Source organism: Phocoena phocoena, chromosome 2 (genome assembly GCF_963924675.1).
Source record: "Phocoena phocoena chromosome 2, mPhoPho1.1, whole genome shotgun sequence".
NCBI classification, from domain to species: Eukaryota; Metazoa; Chordata; class Mammalia; order Artiodactyla; family Phocoenidae; genus Phocoena; species Phocoena phocoena.
The window spans coordinates 141,145,312-141,164,107 of NC_089220.1; the positions used below are offsets into that span (position 1 = coordinate 141,145,312).

The 18,796-nt window shown below is 41.7% G+C and overlaps 2 protein-coding genes across 3 annotated transcripts in view; both read right to left on the reverse strand.

Moving 5' to 3' along the window:
- Positions 1 to 557: 557 nt before the first annotated feature.
- Positions 558 to 5,872, reverse strand: C2H15orf40 (chromosome 2 C15orf40 homolog). Its single transcript, XM_065872287.1, has 4 exons — positions 5,759 to 5,872; positions 4,485 to 4,611; positions 1,983 to 2,110; positions 558 to 653 (listed from the first exon to the last, which is right to left on the reverse strand). Exons 1-4 carry the CDS (start codon positions 5,870 to 5,872, stop codon positions 558 to 560), a joined length of 465 nt encoding a protein of 154 aa, XP_065728359.1.
- A 5,414-nt stretch (positions 5,873 to 11,286) lies between these two features.
- The window catches only part of BTBD1 (BTB domain containing 1), a 43,680-nt gene continuing 36,170 nt past the window's right edge, over positions 11,287 to 18,796 (reverse strand). Inside the window, exons 6-8 of one of the 2 annotated variants that reach the window (XM_065871426.1) lie at positions 15,666 to 15,753; positions 12,097 to 12,243; positions 11,287 to 11,587 (exon numbers count right to left, since the gene is read on the reverse strand). In XM_065871426.1, coding sequence (XP_065727498.1) covers positions 11,429 to 11,587; positions 12,097 to 12,243; positions 15,666 to 15,753 — 394 coding nt within the window. In that variant the 3' untranslated portion in view covers positions 11,287 to 11,428. Of the gene's footprint in view, positions 11,588 to 12,096; positions 12,244 to 15,665; positions 15,754 to 18,796 lie in introns of those variants that run through there. The other variant, XM_065871427.1, reaches the window with a different exon arrangement.

An 18,796-nucleotide genomic window follows, 5' to 3' on the forward strand; every position in this document is an offset into this window, starting at 1 on the left:
AATGGTCAACAGAATTTTTAAAAAACACAGAAAAAAATTTTGCATTTTACATAATACATAATCATTTTAAAATACAAAGTGACACTCTGTCACTTGTAAACCGGATTAGAAGGCCAGCCCCAGAATTACAGTAGTGCTGTGGAAATAATTTACAATTGGGATAAACCGCATTCAACTGGGAGCCAAGGGATCTAGGTTCTAGTTGCCATCTTGCACCATGTGATCCTGAATACACTCAAATTCTGGACGTCAGAAGCCCCATGACAAAATGAAAGGGGCTGAATCAGGTCATCTTAAATATCCTTTCCAGCTCTGTTGTTTTGTAACACCATGAAATCAGAGTAACATGTCCCAAGCTGTTTGGGATCAGGGATTTTAGAACCTAAATTCAACATAACAGTACTTTTAACCTTCATACTTTTTTTGTGTGTCCTGTTCTTATTAAATATATGTGTATTTCCACATTCTGTGTCTTTAAATATATTTTCCTTTTTAACAGTCTTTTCAGCATTAGCAATAAAAAAGTTTCTCAAGGGTGTACTTTTCATTTCTTGCTTTTATTTTTTTTCAACTTGCTTTTTCAGTTTCTCCAAGATCTCTTCTGGAGTTGTGGAGGCCAAAAGCTTTACCACTTTTTCACGAGATTTACCACCCTGGACCAAAAGGAAAAAACAGTGTCAGGATAACACACTAAACTTTCTAATGCTATTAAGAGGCAGCAGACCTCAGTTGCTGAGGGGTTGTTACAAGTGGGCTGGTGTTTTCCTGACAGCTTAGTGCCCACTTTCTCCTAGCCATTTCTGGTCTAACCAAAGGCTGTCTCTTCGATTCCACCTTCCTACAATATTTTTACAACTCTCCAGAGTTTTTAACCTTCATACATCAATTTCTGTAATAATAAAAGCTAGGCATTAAATTTTCAAAATGAATATGGAATCCAGATGTACAATATTCTGGTTTCAAGTAATACTTTTGTTTAAATTATTTTTTAAATTACCAAAACAAATATTGCAATTTTATATAAACTTTGTATAAAAATAATTCCAAATGTAAAACAAATTGGTATTCTCTATACCGTTACACATTTCTGAAAATTCCGAACAAAAAGCAACCACATATCCAAGTGCTATGATTCCACAACTGCTTAAGACAACTATAAAAAGGTAAACACCCTTTAAAGAAGGTAAATTTTCAGCAGGTATTTATCTAAATGGGTAGAAGCTGCACAGGTGAAAGAGTGGGGAGTCCCTTTCAGGCAAATGCCAGAGCACGTGCGCTGGAGAAAATCCGAAATGACCTGCCGCAGGGGCGACAGTGAGGGAATGGCCTGATCAGATGGACGTTTAGGTACAGCCTACTAACCAATGACTCTGAGTGCCCGCTGGATCCTGGGTAGGAGCTACAGAGTATAGCACTGGAAAACAAGTAGAGCTTTAAGAAGTATAAACACGGGTGGGTCTTACTCCTACAGATTCTATTTCAGTTAAGTCTGGGGTGATGCCCAAGAACCTGTGTTCTAGAAATCATTTCCAGGTGATTTTGATATCCACCCCTAGTGCAAACCCACGGTATTAATGACTTCACATGAGTCCTCTTTCTAATAAGCTTCTAGTGAGCAAGGATAACACGGGGGACCAGGTATGCTTGATGAACTCACTAATGGAGATGACACGAGGAACCATTTTAGATTTTTCTAGTATGGTGATGACTTGAGGGAGATTAATCTGACAGAGCAGGTACAGGAATGAACTTAGGAGAAAATGCTGGAAATGATGGCAATTAAGGAATACAAGTATAGCGTGTGCACAGTCTGAAGGAGTGAGGCATTAGGAGTGAAGATTAGGAAGAATTCACAGATTTTAGTGGTTAAATGATCATGAGCATTAAAAACTGGTTTTTCAATTATTTGGGAAAGAAAAAAATTGGTATTTTAAAAGTAATGACTGATGTACTCAGAGAGGCTGAGAGAGAGAGAGACCTACCTTATCCAAAACCACATCACTCTTCCTGAGTTCTAAGACTTTGGAAAGATACCAACAAAGCTCAGCGTTCGCCTCTCCTTCTGTCGGAGGTGCTGCAATAGCTACACTCACAGCCTCGGCTGTCAAGTCTGGAATGAAAACAGTGTGGACCTGATCCTCATGGAGTTCTTTTTCTTCACGCAGTGAGCATATTTTGTAAAAGTGTTTGCATTTGTCTGGCATGTTGTAGGTTTTCAATTAATAACTGCTGAATGAAGAATGATTAATCACAGTTAAGGGAACATAAACATAAATATGCCTCTACCATTACAGAAATCCAGAGAAGAAAGCTGATTTTTACCCCACCCCACCCCACCCTGCTGACCAAAATGGGCCTACAGAGTCCTGGGCAATAACCTGGATTTAGGAGCTGGAAACTGCACTTGGTCTAACAGGACGAGCCCAGGCAGGGAGTCAGCGGCTGGGCTTTAGCCCCGCAGTGTCACCGAGGAAGTGGATTAACCAGGCAGCTCACAAAACTGTAGAGGGTTGTTTGGGGTCTCCTCATCAGGAAAATGGGAGCACTGGATTAGATTCACCTCTTATGTGAAATGTCTCTGATATTTTTAAAATGTAGTATTTAGGGCTTCCCTGGTGGTGCAGTGGTTGAGAGTCCGCCTGCCGATGCAGGGGACACGGGTTCGTGCCCCGGTCCGGGAGGATCCCACATGCCACGGAGCAACTGGGCCTGTAAGCCATGGCCGCTGAGCCTGCACGTCCGGAGCCTGTGCTCCGCAACGGGAGAGGCCACAACAGGGAGAGGCCCGCGTACCGCAAAAAAAAAAAAAAAAAAAGTAGTATTTAGTTAGCATCTACACAGCGCTTACATACACTAATTTTAAGGACACACAAACATGTTTTAAGGGCTTTACAAATATTAACTTGTTTACTCCTATAATTTTATGAAGATATTAATACCTTTATTATCTCCATTTTACAAACGAGGAAATTGGAACCGAGAAGTAATGTGTCCAAGGTCACATGGCTAGAAACTGGCATTGTGATTCACAAATAAATTTGAATTCATGCTTTGAAATCCAGGGACAATGAACACTGCTTTTTGAAGAGTGGTCCAGACTCCCTCATCAATACAGCCTTTATAAAGAGCAACGTGTCTGCAATCCTCCACTGTTATTTCTGAGAGAGAAGTATACACTCAAAGCAGTTTGCAAATGAGCTTGAGCTGGTCCTGCATCTGGGGTTACTTGGGCATTTCCACACGCTTACATCTTGCCTGTGTAAACACGGCTACAGAATCCACAGGAATGAGATGGTAGAACAACCTTCCTCCTAGCCTGTCACTGATTCTATGATGCACAGTTTTTCACATTTTAATATCTTTGAAATCTTGATGTATCTTATAATAAATGGAAAAGAAAGTGTTTACTTGATGTGGATTTTGTCTTACTGGTACATAAAGTACTTCTGCACCTTATAGATAGATGATGGCCAGTTAGACCTGATGAAACATGGTATTCCAACAGCAGTGTCCACGGTGACTACTTAGAAAATGCTGGCCAAGGAGGGTACAGCCAACAAATAGCCAAGCTAACATGGCCATCAACACAAACCGGGCCTAGCACCCCAATTTTGAGGTCTTGTTTTAAAAATATTTTAAAAATTGGAATACAGAGCTTTAGCTTTAATGGGTGAAAAAGACCGTCAAGATAACTCAGATCAAACTTTTTTCCCAATCAGAAGCCTCCCCACCCCACCCAATCTCTCCTGAAGCCCCAGCATTTAAAACAAATGTAAACAGCTACTCAGGAGTCCTGTCTGCCAACCTCCCCTTTGCCCACCGCAGATTCTTGAGGCACCTTTTGGACTCCAGGGAATAGCTTAAAAGCTTCTAACTATCTCATCTGACAGATGAAAGAACTGGGCCCAGGAATATCTTGTAGAGTTTTGATTTGAAATAAGCTCACACAGGTGTTGATGATCAGGTTCACAGATCTGAGGTTTTCTCTCCCTCCTTGGACCAATGGTCATTTTAAAAAATCAACCAAAACATCTTTCTCTGGCCAATGTTTCCACTTTTGGAATAGGACAAACTAAGAATCATCTAGGCTACACGTTTCTATCTTATGTTCTTTCTAAAATACCTTTTTAAATTTTGAGGTGTAATTGACACATAACAGGTGTACAACATAACGATTCGCAGTTTGTATTTTGAATTGATCACCACAGTAAATCCTGGTTCATAAAATACCATATTAAAAAGGACAATACACAATGGTTTTTTCATCTAACTTGGTATGCTTTAAATACGGTATATTTGGTTTTAAACACTAGATTACACCTTTACATTAGAATCGAGAATTTAAAAATGGAGAAGCCTCTAACTGCAGGTGTGAAAAATATACTTGACCACACAGGATGAACTTCCAGCAAGCCAAGGCAAAGGGAGGATGGAGAGGAGACAAGTGGTTCATACAAGATTCCCACCCCAGTGGCCAGGCATACCTGTCACAGCATTTTGTTTGGAACCAGGTTTGGCATGGATGGCTATGGTGACACAACCTTTGGGATCAACTGCCACAGGACCTGAGGGAGGAACTGGTCTCTCTGCTTCCTTGCTCTGGCTTTTACCCTAAAACGACAACAACAATCACACTACAACTTGACGGTTACAAAATACTTTCCTACACATTTGATCTTTCCATGATTCCTTTTCACCCTTAACCAAGACAAACTAGGCTAATGGGTCACGTCCAGGGAGTTCTGGCCACCCAGAATGGTCTTCCAGCAGCCTTCATGGCTCAAATCAATTCTTCCACGACGCCTTCCCATCAACCCCACAAAGTGCTTTTTTCCTGCCTTGGAAGACCTGACTTAGAACTGGTTCCTACTGTCGGCTTTGTATTTCCCATTCCTCAGGGAGCAGCGATTATTCATTATTCATCTTTGTATCTCAAGCAGCACAAGTTAACAAACGTTTGTGAACAACCATAGCTGGACGGTGTATATCCATGTGTTCTGGGGGGAAGGGGAGGAGGAAGGAACAACAGTGGTATTTAAAGGACTACTGTGTGCCAGAAGCTGTACTCGGAACTTTCCATTGAACAAACATGAACTGCGCACCAAGGCAGTATGTAGGCAAAGGAGATGTAAAGATGAATAAGGACACATGGAGCTCAAGGAGCTAGGGCTGCAGCGAGAAAAAAAGAACAAATAATCACTCTAATACACCGTGCTAGGAGCGCCGACCACACACGCACAGAGCATCACGGCGCAGAGAAACGTAAGGCAGTCCCGCCTTGGGACACTGGGGAAGCTCCCGGCAGGAGGCAGTCTTAGAGCCGGGTCTTAGGAACCGATTGGAGTCAGTCCTGCAGAGACGGTGGAAGGCAAGTGTGGGAGTGGTGCATTCTTGATGGAAGGGTGCGAAGACCAGCCAAGGGAAGGAGACAGAACGCTAACTAGAGCCTCCCAGGGAAGCACAGGCCGCACGGCGCTGCCGGAACACGAAGCGCGAGCCTGGGAGTGTGGGAGCGAGGCCGGCGGGGTCGGCAGCCACAGCTCAGGAAACAGCCTCGCGCGCCGCCGGCCCGGGCCCTCCGACTTCCCCGGTGGGCGGCAGCGCAGCCGAGAAAGACGGGGAGCGGGAGGCCCGAAACTCAGAGACAACAAGCAGTTGGCGGAGCTTCTACCCACCCACGGGTCCCGCTTCTCTCCCGCGCTCCTCAACCAGCATTCCTGCGGCCCACCCTCCCACTGCCAAGGGACTTGCCACTGGCCTTGTTCACTGTACCAGCTTTCTTAGGCATCTCGGTGCCCACAGGGAGCCGGGCAGCAGCCCGAGCACCAGGTCCCGTCCCCAGCTGCCTCAACCCGCAGCCGAGCCGCAGCATCCACGGCAAGCAGGCGGCAGGAAAGGCGGCCCGACGCCGGAAGAGCCCTCTGCACCTGCGCACGCAGCGGGCGGGAGCGGCTTCTCTGGCCTGCGCCTCTGCTGTGGCACGAGGGCGACACCTTCCGGCTGGCGGGAGCAAGACCCCTCGTTCTTCCCGGACCTACGCGGGACCCTCGCCACCTAGAAAAGCGGCTCAGGAGACCGAGAGATGGGGAGCTGGGCTCTGGTCGAGTCGTGACCACCCCCCAACCCCCTCTGGTCTTGTTTCCTCATGGGAAGAAAGGATTGGAGTGAGCGGCAAAGAGCGCACAGGGCCAGGTGTCTTCTCGCTGCTGCAGCCAACCAGCAGGTGCAGAGCCCCACGCTGCTTCCTATGGCCCTTAAGTGGATGTAGAGTATCCTGCTGCTTTAGCCTTTGGGTACCTTCCGTGTACTGATGGAGCATCTACCTTGTGCCAGGCGCTGAGGATGCCACAATGTAAAAGGAGAGGAAATATATTCTGATGTGCGAAGTGGCAAAAGATGAAACTGAAGAAGGCGGAGGCAAGATCAGAGTCATTGAAGGGTTTGAAGCAAAGGATTGGTAGAGTCACATTTGTTGTGATTAGAAAGATCACTGGCTGCAATGTGGCCAATAGACGAATAGAGGTAGGGAGACCTCCCTCTTAAATGGAAGATGGTAGCCTGAACCACAGTAGCAGTGGGAATGAAGAACTGAGAGCTGATCATTTCAAGCATACTCAAGAACTAGAATGGGGCTTCCCTGGTGTCGCAGTGGTTGAGAGTCTGCCTGCCGATGCAGGGGACACGGGTTCGTGCCCCAGTCCGGGAAGATCCCACATGCCGCGGAACGGCTGGGCTCGTGAGCCATGGCCACTGGGCCTGCGCATCCAGAGCCTGTGCTCCGCAACGGGAGAGGCCACAACAGTGAGAGGCCCGCGTACCCAAAAAAAAAAAAAAAAAGAACTAGAATGATCGGAGCTTGGGGAATGACTGGATGTGGGAATGAGAGTGAAGAGTCAGGGAAGATGCCCAGGTTTGGGGCCCGAGGAGCAGGTTTGGGAGTCTGAGGTGAGTTGTTCAGTCCGGGACATGATGAGTTTGAGATAGCTGTGGGACACTAAGTAGAAATATTAAGGGGGTAACTGAATGTCTGTAACTGAAGCTTGAGAGATCTGGACTGATGATGGATTCTGGAGCCCTCTGAAAATAGATGGTAATTGAAGCCATGCACGTGGATGAGATAAAGACTCAGAGAGTGTGCAGAGCATGAGGGCCCAGGACAGAACCCTAAGAAAATGTAAAGAGAAGGCACCAAATGACATTGGCCAGATGTAGGAGTACGTAGCAGCCAAGAAAGAGTACTTCAAGAGGGAGTAGGCAACAGGGAGTAGTGCCACAGAGAAGGCATGTAAAACAGAAATGAGCGGTGTTAGTGACCTAGGTGCTAGCAGTTTCAGTGCAGAAGAGGAAAGAGATAATATGTGTAGAAAATAATTCGATTTCACTGTGAAGGAGTAACTGGTATTGGAGGAGCACATGACGTTAAGGTGTTTTTTCTTTTTTAAACTGGAATGAGAATTAACCACATTTGAATATTCATAGGAATAAGCCAAGAGAGGAGACGTTACAACAGAGGGAGGAGGTGGGGTTCTGAGAACAGGTGGAGACTGACCTGTCTACAAGAAGCCTTACTAAGACACCCCTTCCTTCACAAGAGAAGGAAAAGTTTAGGTGCACATGTAGCTGTGTGTATAGGTTTGATGTGAAGAGCTGGAGTTCTTTCATTAGCTGAAGGAGAGGAGGTGTTGAAGATGTGAGGAGAGTGGAACAGATTTAAATACTCTGGAGAATGTCAAAGAGCTAACTGTTGAAACTCACTCTGCAACACTGATGGTCTAGCTGAACTTGGAGACCATGAAATCATCATGACCCCAGTCTTGTACAGTTACATCGTTTTTAAATGCCTGGACCCAGCAGCCAGGAAGCTGAAGATAAGGCAGACAACTGGTTTCATTCAGGTGGGTATGAGAGGGTTGAGGGTTACTGAAATGGTTAATGGTGATCAAAGATCAAAAGTGGAGAAGCAAAAAAACCAAAAGGTTGAAGGTGGAGTCTACTAGAGTAGGGAAGGAAGAGGGTTGACAGAAAGGACGGAGAGGTTAAGGGAATGGCAGTCTTGAGGTGCAAGGACACATGTATGGGAGTGTGTGTGAGAGCTGAAGAGGCATCGAAGGTTGTGGTCAGAGAGTGTAATGTCTGAACTTACCATTTCAGAGGTAGTGCGAGTCCATATGACAACTTACATGGTGTGGTCATGAGCAGGAGTGATTGACATGAAATGGTGAAGGTTACTGGAGGTTAGGAAGAAAATGGAAAGCTAGGTTTGGCTGGGTTGTCCACCCACTTGGATACTGAGGCCACTCAGTGTGAAGGCTTTGGTAGAAGAAAGTGAACCAGGTGTTAAACCAAAGCCATATTTTCTTTGTTTGAAATCAGTTAAGAATTGGGGCACAAAAGCTGAGTCAGCATTATATAGAATTAGTTTGGGTTGAAGTCATGACAGCCTCAGTTAAAGCTTTGACAGTTTAGATGGAAATAAAGAGGCCACTTGCAATCGTGTATTATTACGTTGTCTGGCAGTTGACTAGATGAGCGAAGGCAGAGAGAGGGAAGAGGTGCCCTGCAAGGACCATTCAGGCTTTCCCAAAAGTCACTCAGGAGTGGGGGGTGGAGAAGGGGGAGGGGAAAAGCCATCAGCTCCATTTGCCACCCAAACTGTACATCTGTTGTTGCTTCTGCCCCGAATCTTTGCCTCTGGAAAGCAAAGAGTTGGAAAAAATACTGCCCAATGGTAAAAAAAAAAAAAATAGGGGCTATGATCCAAATGGCAGAAAACCCATTATAAATGTTTATACTGGTTCCTATTTTCTTTTACATTTCTTTCAGGTTTTAGTAAAGTTCAGTTTAGAAACTCAATCTTATCTTAGCCTTTACGAATGGAGAAGATGGATTTTTTAAGTGTGCAAACTCGGCAAAAGACTAAATGAGCCATGTAGCTCTTGGGGCTGGGATTACTATAGCACTGTCCTCTCTTACGAATGATGCATTGTCTAATTCAAGGGACAATTTTCAGGTTTTGAATCTGGATAACTAGAACAGGGAAGCAAAAAGGAGGAGACTGTTTGAAGGAGACAGGACTTGAAAGGGAACAATGTTTTGTCTAAAACGTACTGCATTTAACATACTGCATTTGAAGACCTGGCTCCCTCTAATGCCCTATAAAGTTGTCTGTTTCCCGATAAATTTTTTTCTTGCAAATTAAAAGTACTACTTATGTGGGCCTTAAAGAAGCAACACTTTGGGGGCTTCCCCGGTCCAGGAAGATCCCACATGCCACAGAGCGGCTGGGCCCGTGAGCCATGGGCGCTGAGCCTGTGCGTCTGGAGCCTGTGCTCCGCAACGGGAGAGGCCACAACAGTGAGAGGCCTGCGTACCACAAAAAAAAACCAAAAAACAAAAACGAACACTTTGATAATGCAAACAAATAATCACAATTTGTTGGGTAGATACTGGAGTAATCACTCTTTTAAAAAACAGAAATTGCTTATATTCTACAGTAAACACAGATTAGCCAAGTATCTTTTTGGGTCTCACTATAAGGTTTGAGAACGGTGGCATTTTGGGACCCAGCAAAATAATATTTTCCCGCTTTGTAGCTTGGGAGATAGATCTGGGTTTAAATTCTGCTTCCAACCACTTTACCTTTTAAAACATGAATTTCTTGGCCTGTGAAATGGGTATTATCATAGTACTTCCCTCATACTGATGTTGTGAGAAGCACATGTGTAAAGTACTCAGTGCAGAGCCTGGTACCCAGGAGTCACTCAGGTAGCTCTATTAATAAATGATGGCGAGATGGTCCTTACACTATATCAGAGTAAATAACAAGCACAGTTTCCTTTCTCTCACCTACTGAGAGTAGAACAGGGGAGAAAAACCTGAGACTGAAAGAAACTGATGAAGCAGCAGACGACAACAGTTGTTGCTGCTATAGTTGCTTTAAGGCAACAGTAAGGCATTCTTACTATGGGTTGCATTACTTCCATAAATTAAAAATAAGGTTCAACCTCAATTAATTAGAAGCTTTGTTCCAAAATGGTGTCTTACACTCAACTTTTAGAAAAGACAAATGACAAAAAAATAAATAAAAGTACAATAGATGTTTATTTTTTAAAAATTCCAGGGGATGTCCCATGTCAGTAAATGGTTCCATTTCTTGTCCCTTGTATGACTACCTTCAGTTACATGAGACCTCTGCCACCACCACACCTCACTACCTTCTTGAAAATATCAAATACTACTTTAGATGGAAATTTTTTTTATCCTAATTACCATTTAGAAATAATTCTTAAGTTGATACTTAAAAGAATTGATTTCTACACATCTTCCACAACTATTTCATATAGCTTAATCACACATATATTTTTAATGAGATAATCATTTTGAAGGGAAAGAAAAAGAATTCTATATAAAAATTTTGCTTTATAAAAGTGTATAAATGTCATTCTGCCAATATACTTCCTATCCCCTCTTTAGGCAGCTGTACCTCTGACAGTGAGGTCATGAATGTTAAAACGTATTTTATTTCTTGGATAGGACTGTGTAGGTGACAGAAAGTATACTTTTCAGGAGTGATTCTGTTAGATATCTTTAAAGTTTCAAAGCAGCTGTTAGAGATGTTAGTATTTCATTCCAGTACTTGCTGTGTAAGATTATCGCCACAGAGCTGAACTGATGTCCGTTTACTCCGCCACCATCAGCACCACCGCCACCATCTCCATCTTGGGAATTCTCGACCGCACCCCCCGCAGAGAGAGGCCCGTACGGTGGTGCAGCTTGGTGATACAGAAGCCAGTCTCGGAGTACACCTTTGGATCCTTTGTTTATGTCACATTATTGTGAATTCGCACACATTTCATTTATCGTTTAGAACTGTACTAGGTAACATATCATCCTATTATAAAATATCCTTTTCTGTAAATGCACTGAAGATTTTCTTTGGCATTTGTTAAGCCTACTTCTAGCAATACTGCAAATGCTAACCACCAGATAGTTAGAAACTCCAAAGATGAGGTCAGTTTTCTTCATTTTCTGAAATTAGTTATTTGAGTTAATAGGAATTCTGTAGGAATACTGACCTACCTCATCTTACGTAACCTTCAAAAGTTAAAACAGGAAAAAAAACAAACCAGCTATATAAAACAAGAATCTTTAAGTTATAAAACTGCTGAAAGATCATGAGTCAGCTAATCTATGAAATTATGCAAGATAAATAGCTGTTTTTTTTTAACAGGTTCTTTTTCCCCCTAAGGTTATAAGAAAATGGAAAATCTCCCTTTAAATCATGCAGAGATTTAAGTCAACACTTATCTATCTTTTCTAAGAAACTAAAGTGTCTCTTATCTTACAGTTATATTCTGTGGCCAGTTTTTTATGCCTTTGAGACTAGACTGTATGGTACTATTTAGCCATTATGTATTATAATGCTGAATTATGTATAAAATATTATTTCTGGTATTTGTCCATCTTCTATTGAAGTGCCATTATTATTGCCAGGGGAACTAAAAAAGAAAAAAACAGTCTTGCTAGCAGTAGGTGTTTCATGCACTACTTTCTTCAGTCCTTTTGTGCCGTAGTGGGAATCTGGGCCCTAAATGAGAACAAAAGGTTCATTAGTAATTTTCATTTAATAAGCAATTTAATGTGCTATTTTAATTATATTACCGATCTACTGTATTTCATTATAGCTCTTGTATAAAAATTTATGCCAAGTCATTTAAGGAAAAATGTAGTTTTTGCTACAAGCTAATTAATGACTAAAAATAATGAATGTAGAGCTCAGCTATTAGAGGACAGTGAAATGGTTTTAAGGAAATAATTGTTTTATTTTATCTTCTGTCAAACTTACAATCTCCTACTCAAACAAAAGGCTATTTCTTATGAAGAACTATTCCATTCAGAGCAGAGCTCTGCTGAGAGGCACTGCTCTTCTCAAAGCAGTGGAATATTTTAGCTCCCACCTTCCTACCTTCTCTGCTTCCGACAAGGCTGTACTGTTAGTGACTCTCAGCTTCTATTGAAACACGCTCTCTATAACATGCAAGAGGAAACCGTGGGCCCCGCCAGCTCACCACCTGGAACATTTGGGAAGACTCTTACTTTGAGTGTTGCGCATGCTGTGTAGCACACGTTGGGTAGGATCTCTATGGGTTCTTTGAACATGACCCTGAATGTGTTAGCAGTCCCATCACAACTAAATCCAGTATCATTTTGTCCCAGGGTTTGTTTTTTTTCATATTCAATGATCTGTAATTTTTAAAAGAAAAATTAAATTTAAGTTAAAACAAAGTTTCGTAGAAGAGAGTATGAAGCCCTTAGGCACAGCAGAATAGATTACTACATCTCTCTGCTGTAATTTTTCTCTACTGTCTCTAACCACTAAAGATGGCTTTAAACACACTGTCAGAAAATGCATTCACTGCAATAAGGATGGGGAGGATGTCAGATAACTGGGCTTTGGCTGCAGGAGAGAGGAGCTTCTAAAAAAGACACATGGCTTGGGAACTGGTGTTTTAGACTGTGTGGATTTTAGACACCTGAGGGAAATGAGCCTTTACTCCTTGCTAGCCTATGTCTTATTGCTGGGAAGTTCCTGTAGCAATTCCTATGCGGATATTTCAAAATATGAAAATTCCGTCTTTTCGATTTAGTTCCATAACCTGTGCCAGGCACTGAGGGACACCCTCAAGGAGTTTCTAGTCGTTAGAGAAGACAAGTAAACAATGACAATTCAGTACAGCACCTGCAGCAGAGAGCTATGCATAAGATGAAGTGGAGGAGCAGAGGAAAAACTGATTTTGTCAGGAAGGCGGGAGGCTCCACAGAAGAGAGTTTTAAAAGCTCAACTCAGAGGTTACCAGGTTATAAGAGAAAAGTCTTCATGCAAGGGAACAGTATGTGTGGAGGCCAAGGCTCATAAAGCCATCTTTTTGCATACATCAGGTAAAAACGGTAATAGTAAAACAGGCTGAACCAGTGCATGCAGCGAGAGATCAGGACAGTGGCCACCTCAGGCAGGATAGTGACCAGAAAAGATCACAAGGGGATGTCTGCGGTGCTGTAATACCCTGTTCCTTGATCAGGCTGCTGGTTACACAAGTGTGTTCACAGTTTATGAAAAGGGAGCCATACGTACCACTTATGTCTACTTTTCTGTATGTACAGTCGGCCCCCTGTATACGCGGATGCAGAACCTGTGGATGTGGAGGACTGACTGTATTATGTCATTTTATATAAGGGGCTTTGAGCATCCATGGATTTTGGTATCCACAGGGGGTCCTAGAACCAATCCCCTGAAGATACTGAGGGACTACAGTATATCACAGTCCAATTTAAAAAAAAAGACATGATGGTGCCCTGGAAAAGTAGTAAGACAGGATTTCATTGTGGCAGTGTAATCTAGAGTAAACCACTTCTCCGAGCCTCAGTTTTATCTTTTAATTTAGGAAAAAACTTGTTTGCCTTCTTCCTAAGGCTATTGTGAGGCTCAAATTATAAAACTACAGCAACAATGACAGCAACAGACTATGTTCCAAACACTTTACATGCATCATCTCAACCGTTGCTCACAAAAACATAATGGAGGTACCACTACTGTCAAAGTAAACAAGGACACGGGCTCAGAGAGGTTACCTAATTTGCCCACAGACACACCCTTGAGATGGTAGAGCTGAGATTCAAACCCAGGCAGGTCTATCTGGTAGTGTTATCTAGAGGGTGCATGGGACTAGCCACCGGGCGGAAGAAAATAAAGAGAAGTCCTACTTCTATTCATTTTATATTTTATCATTTTAATATACCTATAACCCCGATGCCCTCCCTCAGACTGTACACAAGGAATCTGGTGTCTCATGTAATATGGGAGGGGCACTGAAGGAAGACAGGGGTTCCACAATTGAAGAGAATGACTGTGGGGCTCTCACTCCTTCCCAGGCCTGCAGATTATACAGCCTGCTTAAGGGGGCTTATGGATCCTATGGATAGGATCTTAACAGTATATAAAGTAAAACGGGGGCTTCCCTGGTGGCGCAGTGGTTGAGAGTCCGGCTGCCGATGCAGGGGACACGGGTTTGTGCCCCGGTCCGGAAAGATCCCACATGCCGCGGAGCGGCTGGGCCCGTGAGCCATGGTAGCTGACCCTGCGCGTCCGGAGCCTGTGCTCCGCAACGGGAGATGCCACAACAATGAGAGGCCCGTGCCGGGGGGGGGGGGGGGGGGGGGGGGGGGGGGGGGGGGAAGTAAAACAGGGAGTGATCATGAAAATCTTTTATACCCGAGAGGTCTGCTGTGGCTTTTTGGCATTAAAAATTATAGAAACAAAATTTCCTAACCTTTAAAATCTTTCAAATAAACAATCTCAGTGGCTTTGGTTTATAAGAGCAACGAATTGACATGAATGATTTAATTTATAGCTGAATTTCACTATAAATGTCAGTGGACAGAATTTAAAAATGAGCATTTCATTAGCACAGCCAATAAAGCAATTCTTCCGTTTGGAACAAGGTGTCTTTGTGAGGCAGTAAAGTATCTTTTTTGGCTGTCATCAGACCAGATCCTGATTTTTGTCTGCGTAGGGCCTCCATGCTGCACACGGGCTTTCTCTAGTTGTGGCAAGCGGGGGCTACTCTTCGTTGCAGTACGCGGGCTGCTCATTGCGGTGGCTTGTCTTTGTTGCGGAACACGGGCTCTAAGTGCAAGGGCTTCAGTAGTTGTGGCATGCAGGCTCAGTAGTTGTGGCTCTTGGGCTTAGTTGCTCTGCGGCATGTGGGATCTTCCTGGACCAGGGCTCGAACCCGTGTTCCCTGCACTGGCAGGCAGATTCTTAACCACTGCGCCACCAGGTAAGTCCCCAGACCAGACCAGATCTTTGAATTGTTGTGTATCTTGAAAGTCAATGATGCATTTTGATCACAAAGTTCACCAATGTTTTTACTATTAAAAGTAGTATATTAATTAACATTTTAGAAAGGCTAGTTTTTTCAGCTGAAAGAAGTCTGAAACATTGTTTACTTCCTTTTTTCATTTCTATTTTTTGTTTTAATTTATGTATAATATAAAATAAGTATAGTATTGCATAGGTATATGTGTATAGTAAATAAAAGTACAATGTAGATGTGTTTCAAAAATAATTTCACTAACTGGGATGTGCAATCAAAAGTGTGGAGAACACTGGTTGACTGGAAGGGAAGGAGAGAGGTGCTTCAGTTTCTTCGAGATTAAGTAATCGTGTCATATCTGAAAGAACTGAGGTGGAGCAGACCTAAGAATGGGGCAGGGTATGGTCAGACAATCAGAAATCAGAGGTGTTACCAGTAGTTATAGGAAATTAGACAGTCTCAAGCCCTAGAGTTCAAAGTACCATGAAAAAAGCAGGTGGGTGTTTTGAGACAGTCAGTGCACAGCAGGATGAACTAATAGAAGGGTTTCCTGGACAAAGGAGAGCTCCTTGTATGTTAATGCTTCTGTTAAGGACCCCAGGACCTCAATTTTCTGAAACTACACTTTTTAGATCAATTGTAAAGTGGAACCTCTAGGCTTAAAATACTAATAGGCTTTCTGATGCCTGTGGTAATTATACTGAAATTTGGATTTTGCCGAAACAGTATCTTATTGTAAAATGACACTTGTTATGTATTTCAAATGGTATACAGTGGGCAAAAAAAGTGTACCTGTATATTCACTTGATAATCCGTGGGACCATGAATAGATCCATATAAACCAAATCCGACTATAGAGATTCTTCTATTAACTGTGAACCTGAGAGAATGAGGCCAAATATAAAATAACATACATAATTCAGTAAGCATTCATATTCCAAAGGCTTATACATTTTTAAAGTGTTACTCAGAACATCTAATTTTGCTCATAATAAAGAAAACTATCAAAAATTAAACATCCTTGGAAATGTCATCTGCTTACCAAAAAACTCTTGCTAGAGTGACTTATTGGGAACTTAAGTAGAATCTGTTTTGTTTTCATTTTCGAGCCAAGCAATTTATTTAACCTAAATACCCACTTTTGTTGTGATGATAATTTTAGTCCAAATCTGTTGCACATCTCTTTCATGAACAGAGATGTGTCAGCCATCAGACCTGATGTGCAGCATCCCAAACTCTGACAATTCTTCAGCTCGATGAATACTTACTGGGCCTGGCACTGGGGAAATAATGGTCAACAAGATAGTCTCTGCCCCTACTGCACTTATGGCCTAATGGAGGACACTGATAATAAATAAGTAAACGAAGGGATAAATCGTTAATTATAAATTGTGATAAGAGTTGTGAAGGAAGCAGCTGCTGTAACAGAATTGGTGGTGGAGGTCTGGGGACAGGACCTAAGTTACACAGGTGGATCAGAATGAGATTTCACACTAGAACAATTAGCAGATCCAGTTCAGTCACCATAGTTAAGAAACAGACCCACCTTACTCCATGTTATAAATGTATAAAAACTAGCATCAAGCACAAATGGCACTAAATGACTGTATAATAAGAGATAATCTATAATATAAAGCAGTTATCCTCAACATTTCATACTTTAAGAACTGAAGTAACAAGTTTTATTATTATTACTACCATACCATTGCCACTTTATGAGCACTTCCTGTGCCAGGCACCGAGCTTCAGTTCTTTACATGAATTATTTCCTTTAGTCATCATAACAGCTCTATAAGTAACAGCATGATTTTTATCATCCTGTTTTTATAGCTGAAGAAACTGAGATTTAGAGAAATTAACTTGCCTGGATCAAAATGTGTAGCAGAGCTGGGACACAATCCCAGGTCTGCATGGATCAAAAGGTCACACTCAATCACTATGTGAAACTCCCAGTATGAGGATCACGTTAAAAATTTTTAAATATATTATTTATAATTTATTATAAAAAAACAATATATTCTCTGTTTTAAAAACGTCAGAAAATGCAGCTAAGCAAACAAGAGGAAAAATTTAAAGCATCTCTAAATCTACCATCTAGAGATAACTTCATTTTCAATTTGGTGCACTTCCTTTTCAGACTTTTAGTTCTGTTTTTAAACAATAGAAAAACAGACTTTTTTCTATGAACATATATGTATTATTTTAAAAACCATGTCAGAATATATATATTTTTGTAACTTCATGTAAAAAGGTAAAAAACTACTACTGATTCATTATATTTAAACAATTCCTACTTGTTAAATAATCTAGGTTATTTGCAGTTTTTGTTATTATACAACTATGCCAGGATGAACAATCATTTCACAGTGCCTTCATTATTTCCTAGAATAAATTCCTGGAAGTAGTTTTTCTGGGGAAAATGAAAGGCATATTCCTAAGGCGTTAGATGAACTTTATCAAATTGCTTTCTGGGAAGATTATAAAACTTTACACCCAACAAGGAATGAAGATCATTTCTATCTCACTCTCAACAACCACAAGTATCTTCATTTCTTTTTGCTGTTGAGAAACTGATGATTGACAAATTCTATTTGTATTTGATTACTGAGTTAACACATTTGCTCATACGCTTACTATCTACTGGATTTTCTCTTTAATGAAAAACCCACTCACGTTCTTTTCCCATTTCTCTCTGCTGATGAGTGTCTTTTTCATGTGGATTCGAAAGACCATGTTATATAGTTATTATATGCTTTGTCAGTAACATCCATTACAAAAAATTTCCTATTTGTCATTCATCTTTTAACTTTATGGTGGTTTGGGATGTAACATTTTGAATTATTTGTAGTCAAATTATGATCTATGCCAAGTTCAGAGAGGCCTATCTCACCCTCATAATACATAAACATTCTGTTCTGGCACCTTCACGGTTTCCTTTTTTTTAACGTTAAAATTTTAAGTTATACAAATATTGGAAGATGGCATCAGTAAAGATCTAACTTTATTTTCCCAGTGGTTAATCCTTCCTCACATTCTAAATGTTCATTTACATTAGGTTGGTTTCTGAACTCTGTAGTATGTTCCATACAACATTCTCTTACAGCTTTACAATATTTTTCATATTTGATTAATACCACTCTTTTAAAAAAGAAACATTTACTTTTGCAAATTAATTTTAGAATAATTTTGCCAACCCACTCCTCCCTACCAAAAACATGTGACTTCTACAAGGAACTGCCTAACTCAGAAAGGTTAGTTTGGAAAGACACTGATTCCAGTCGAAGTACTCCAATTCTTTATAAAGATACCATACTGTACATTTCCTATAGGATTTACCCCTGCTACTTTATGTTATTTGTTACTATTGCAAGTGGGGTCTGTTTTTACTCACCATTTTAACTGAAAATTCAAACATTAACTTTATTTATTTATTATTATTATTTTTTTGCTGCATCGCATGGCTTGTGGAATCTTAGATCCCTGACCAGGCATTGAACCCGGGCCACCACCCTGAAAGTGCCAAGTCCTAACCACTGGACCGCTAGGGAATGCCCTAAAATTTTTTTATTGTGGCAAAATATATAACAAAATGTACCCTCTTAAGCATTTTAAAGTGCACCATTCAGTGACATTAAGTAATTCACACTGTTAACCATCAACACCACCCATCTCTGTAAATGAATTTTAATGACACAGGAACATCACTGGGTTTTGCACATACGTTTTTTAAGTTGCCACTACTATGCATTGGTTCTAATAGATTTTTACTGATCCTGAGGCTGTCTGGGTGGACTAGTTGTTCTCAAAAGGAGTTCTGTGCCCAGGGAGGCAGGCTCTGTTTTCACAGAGGACATGATGCACCACTGACAGGGAGCCAGGGACACCAGATTTACTGCAATACTTAGGAAAGTCTCCCAAAACAA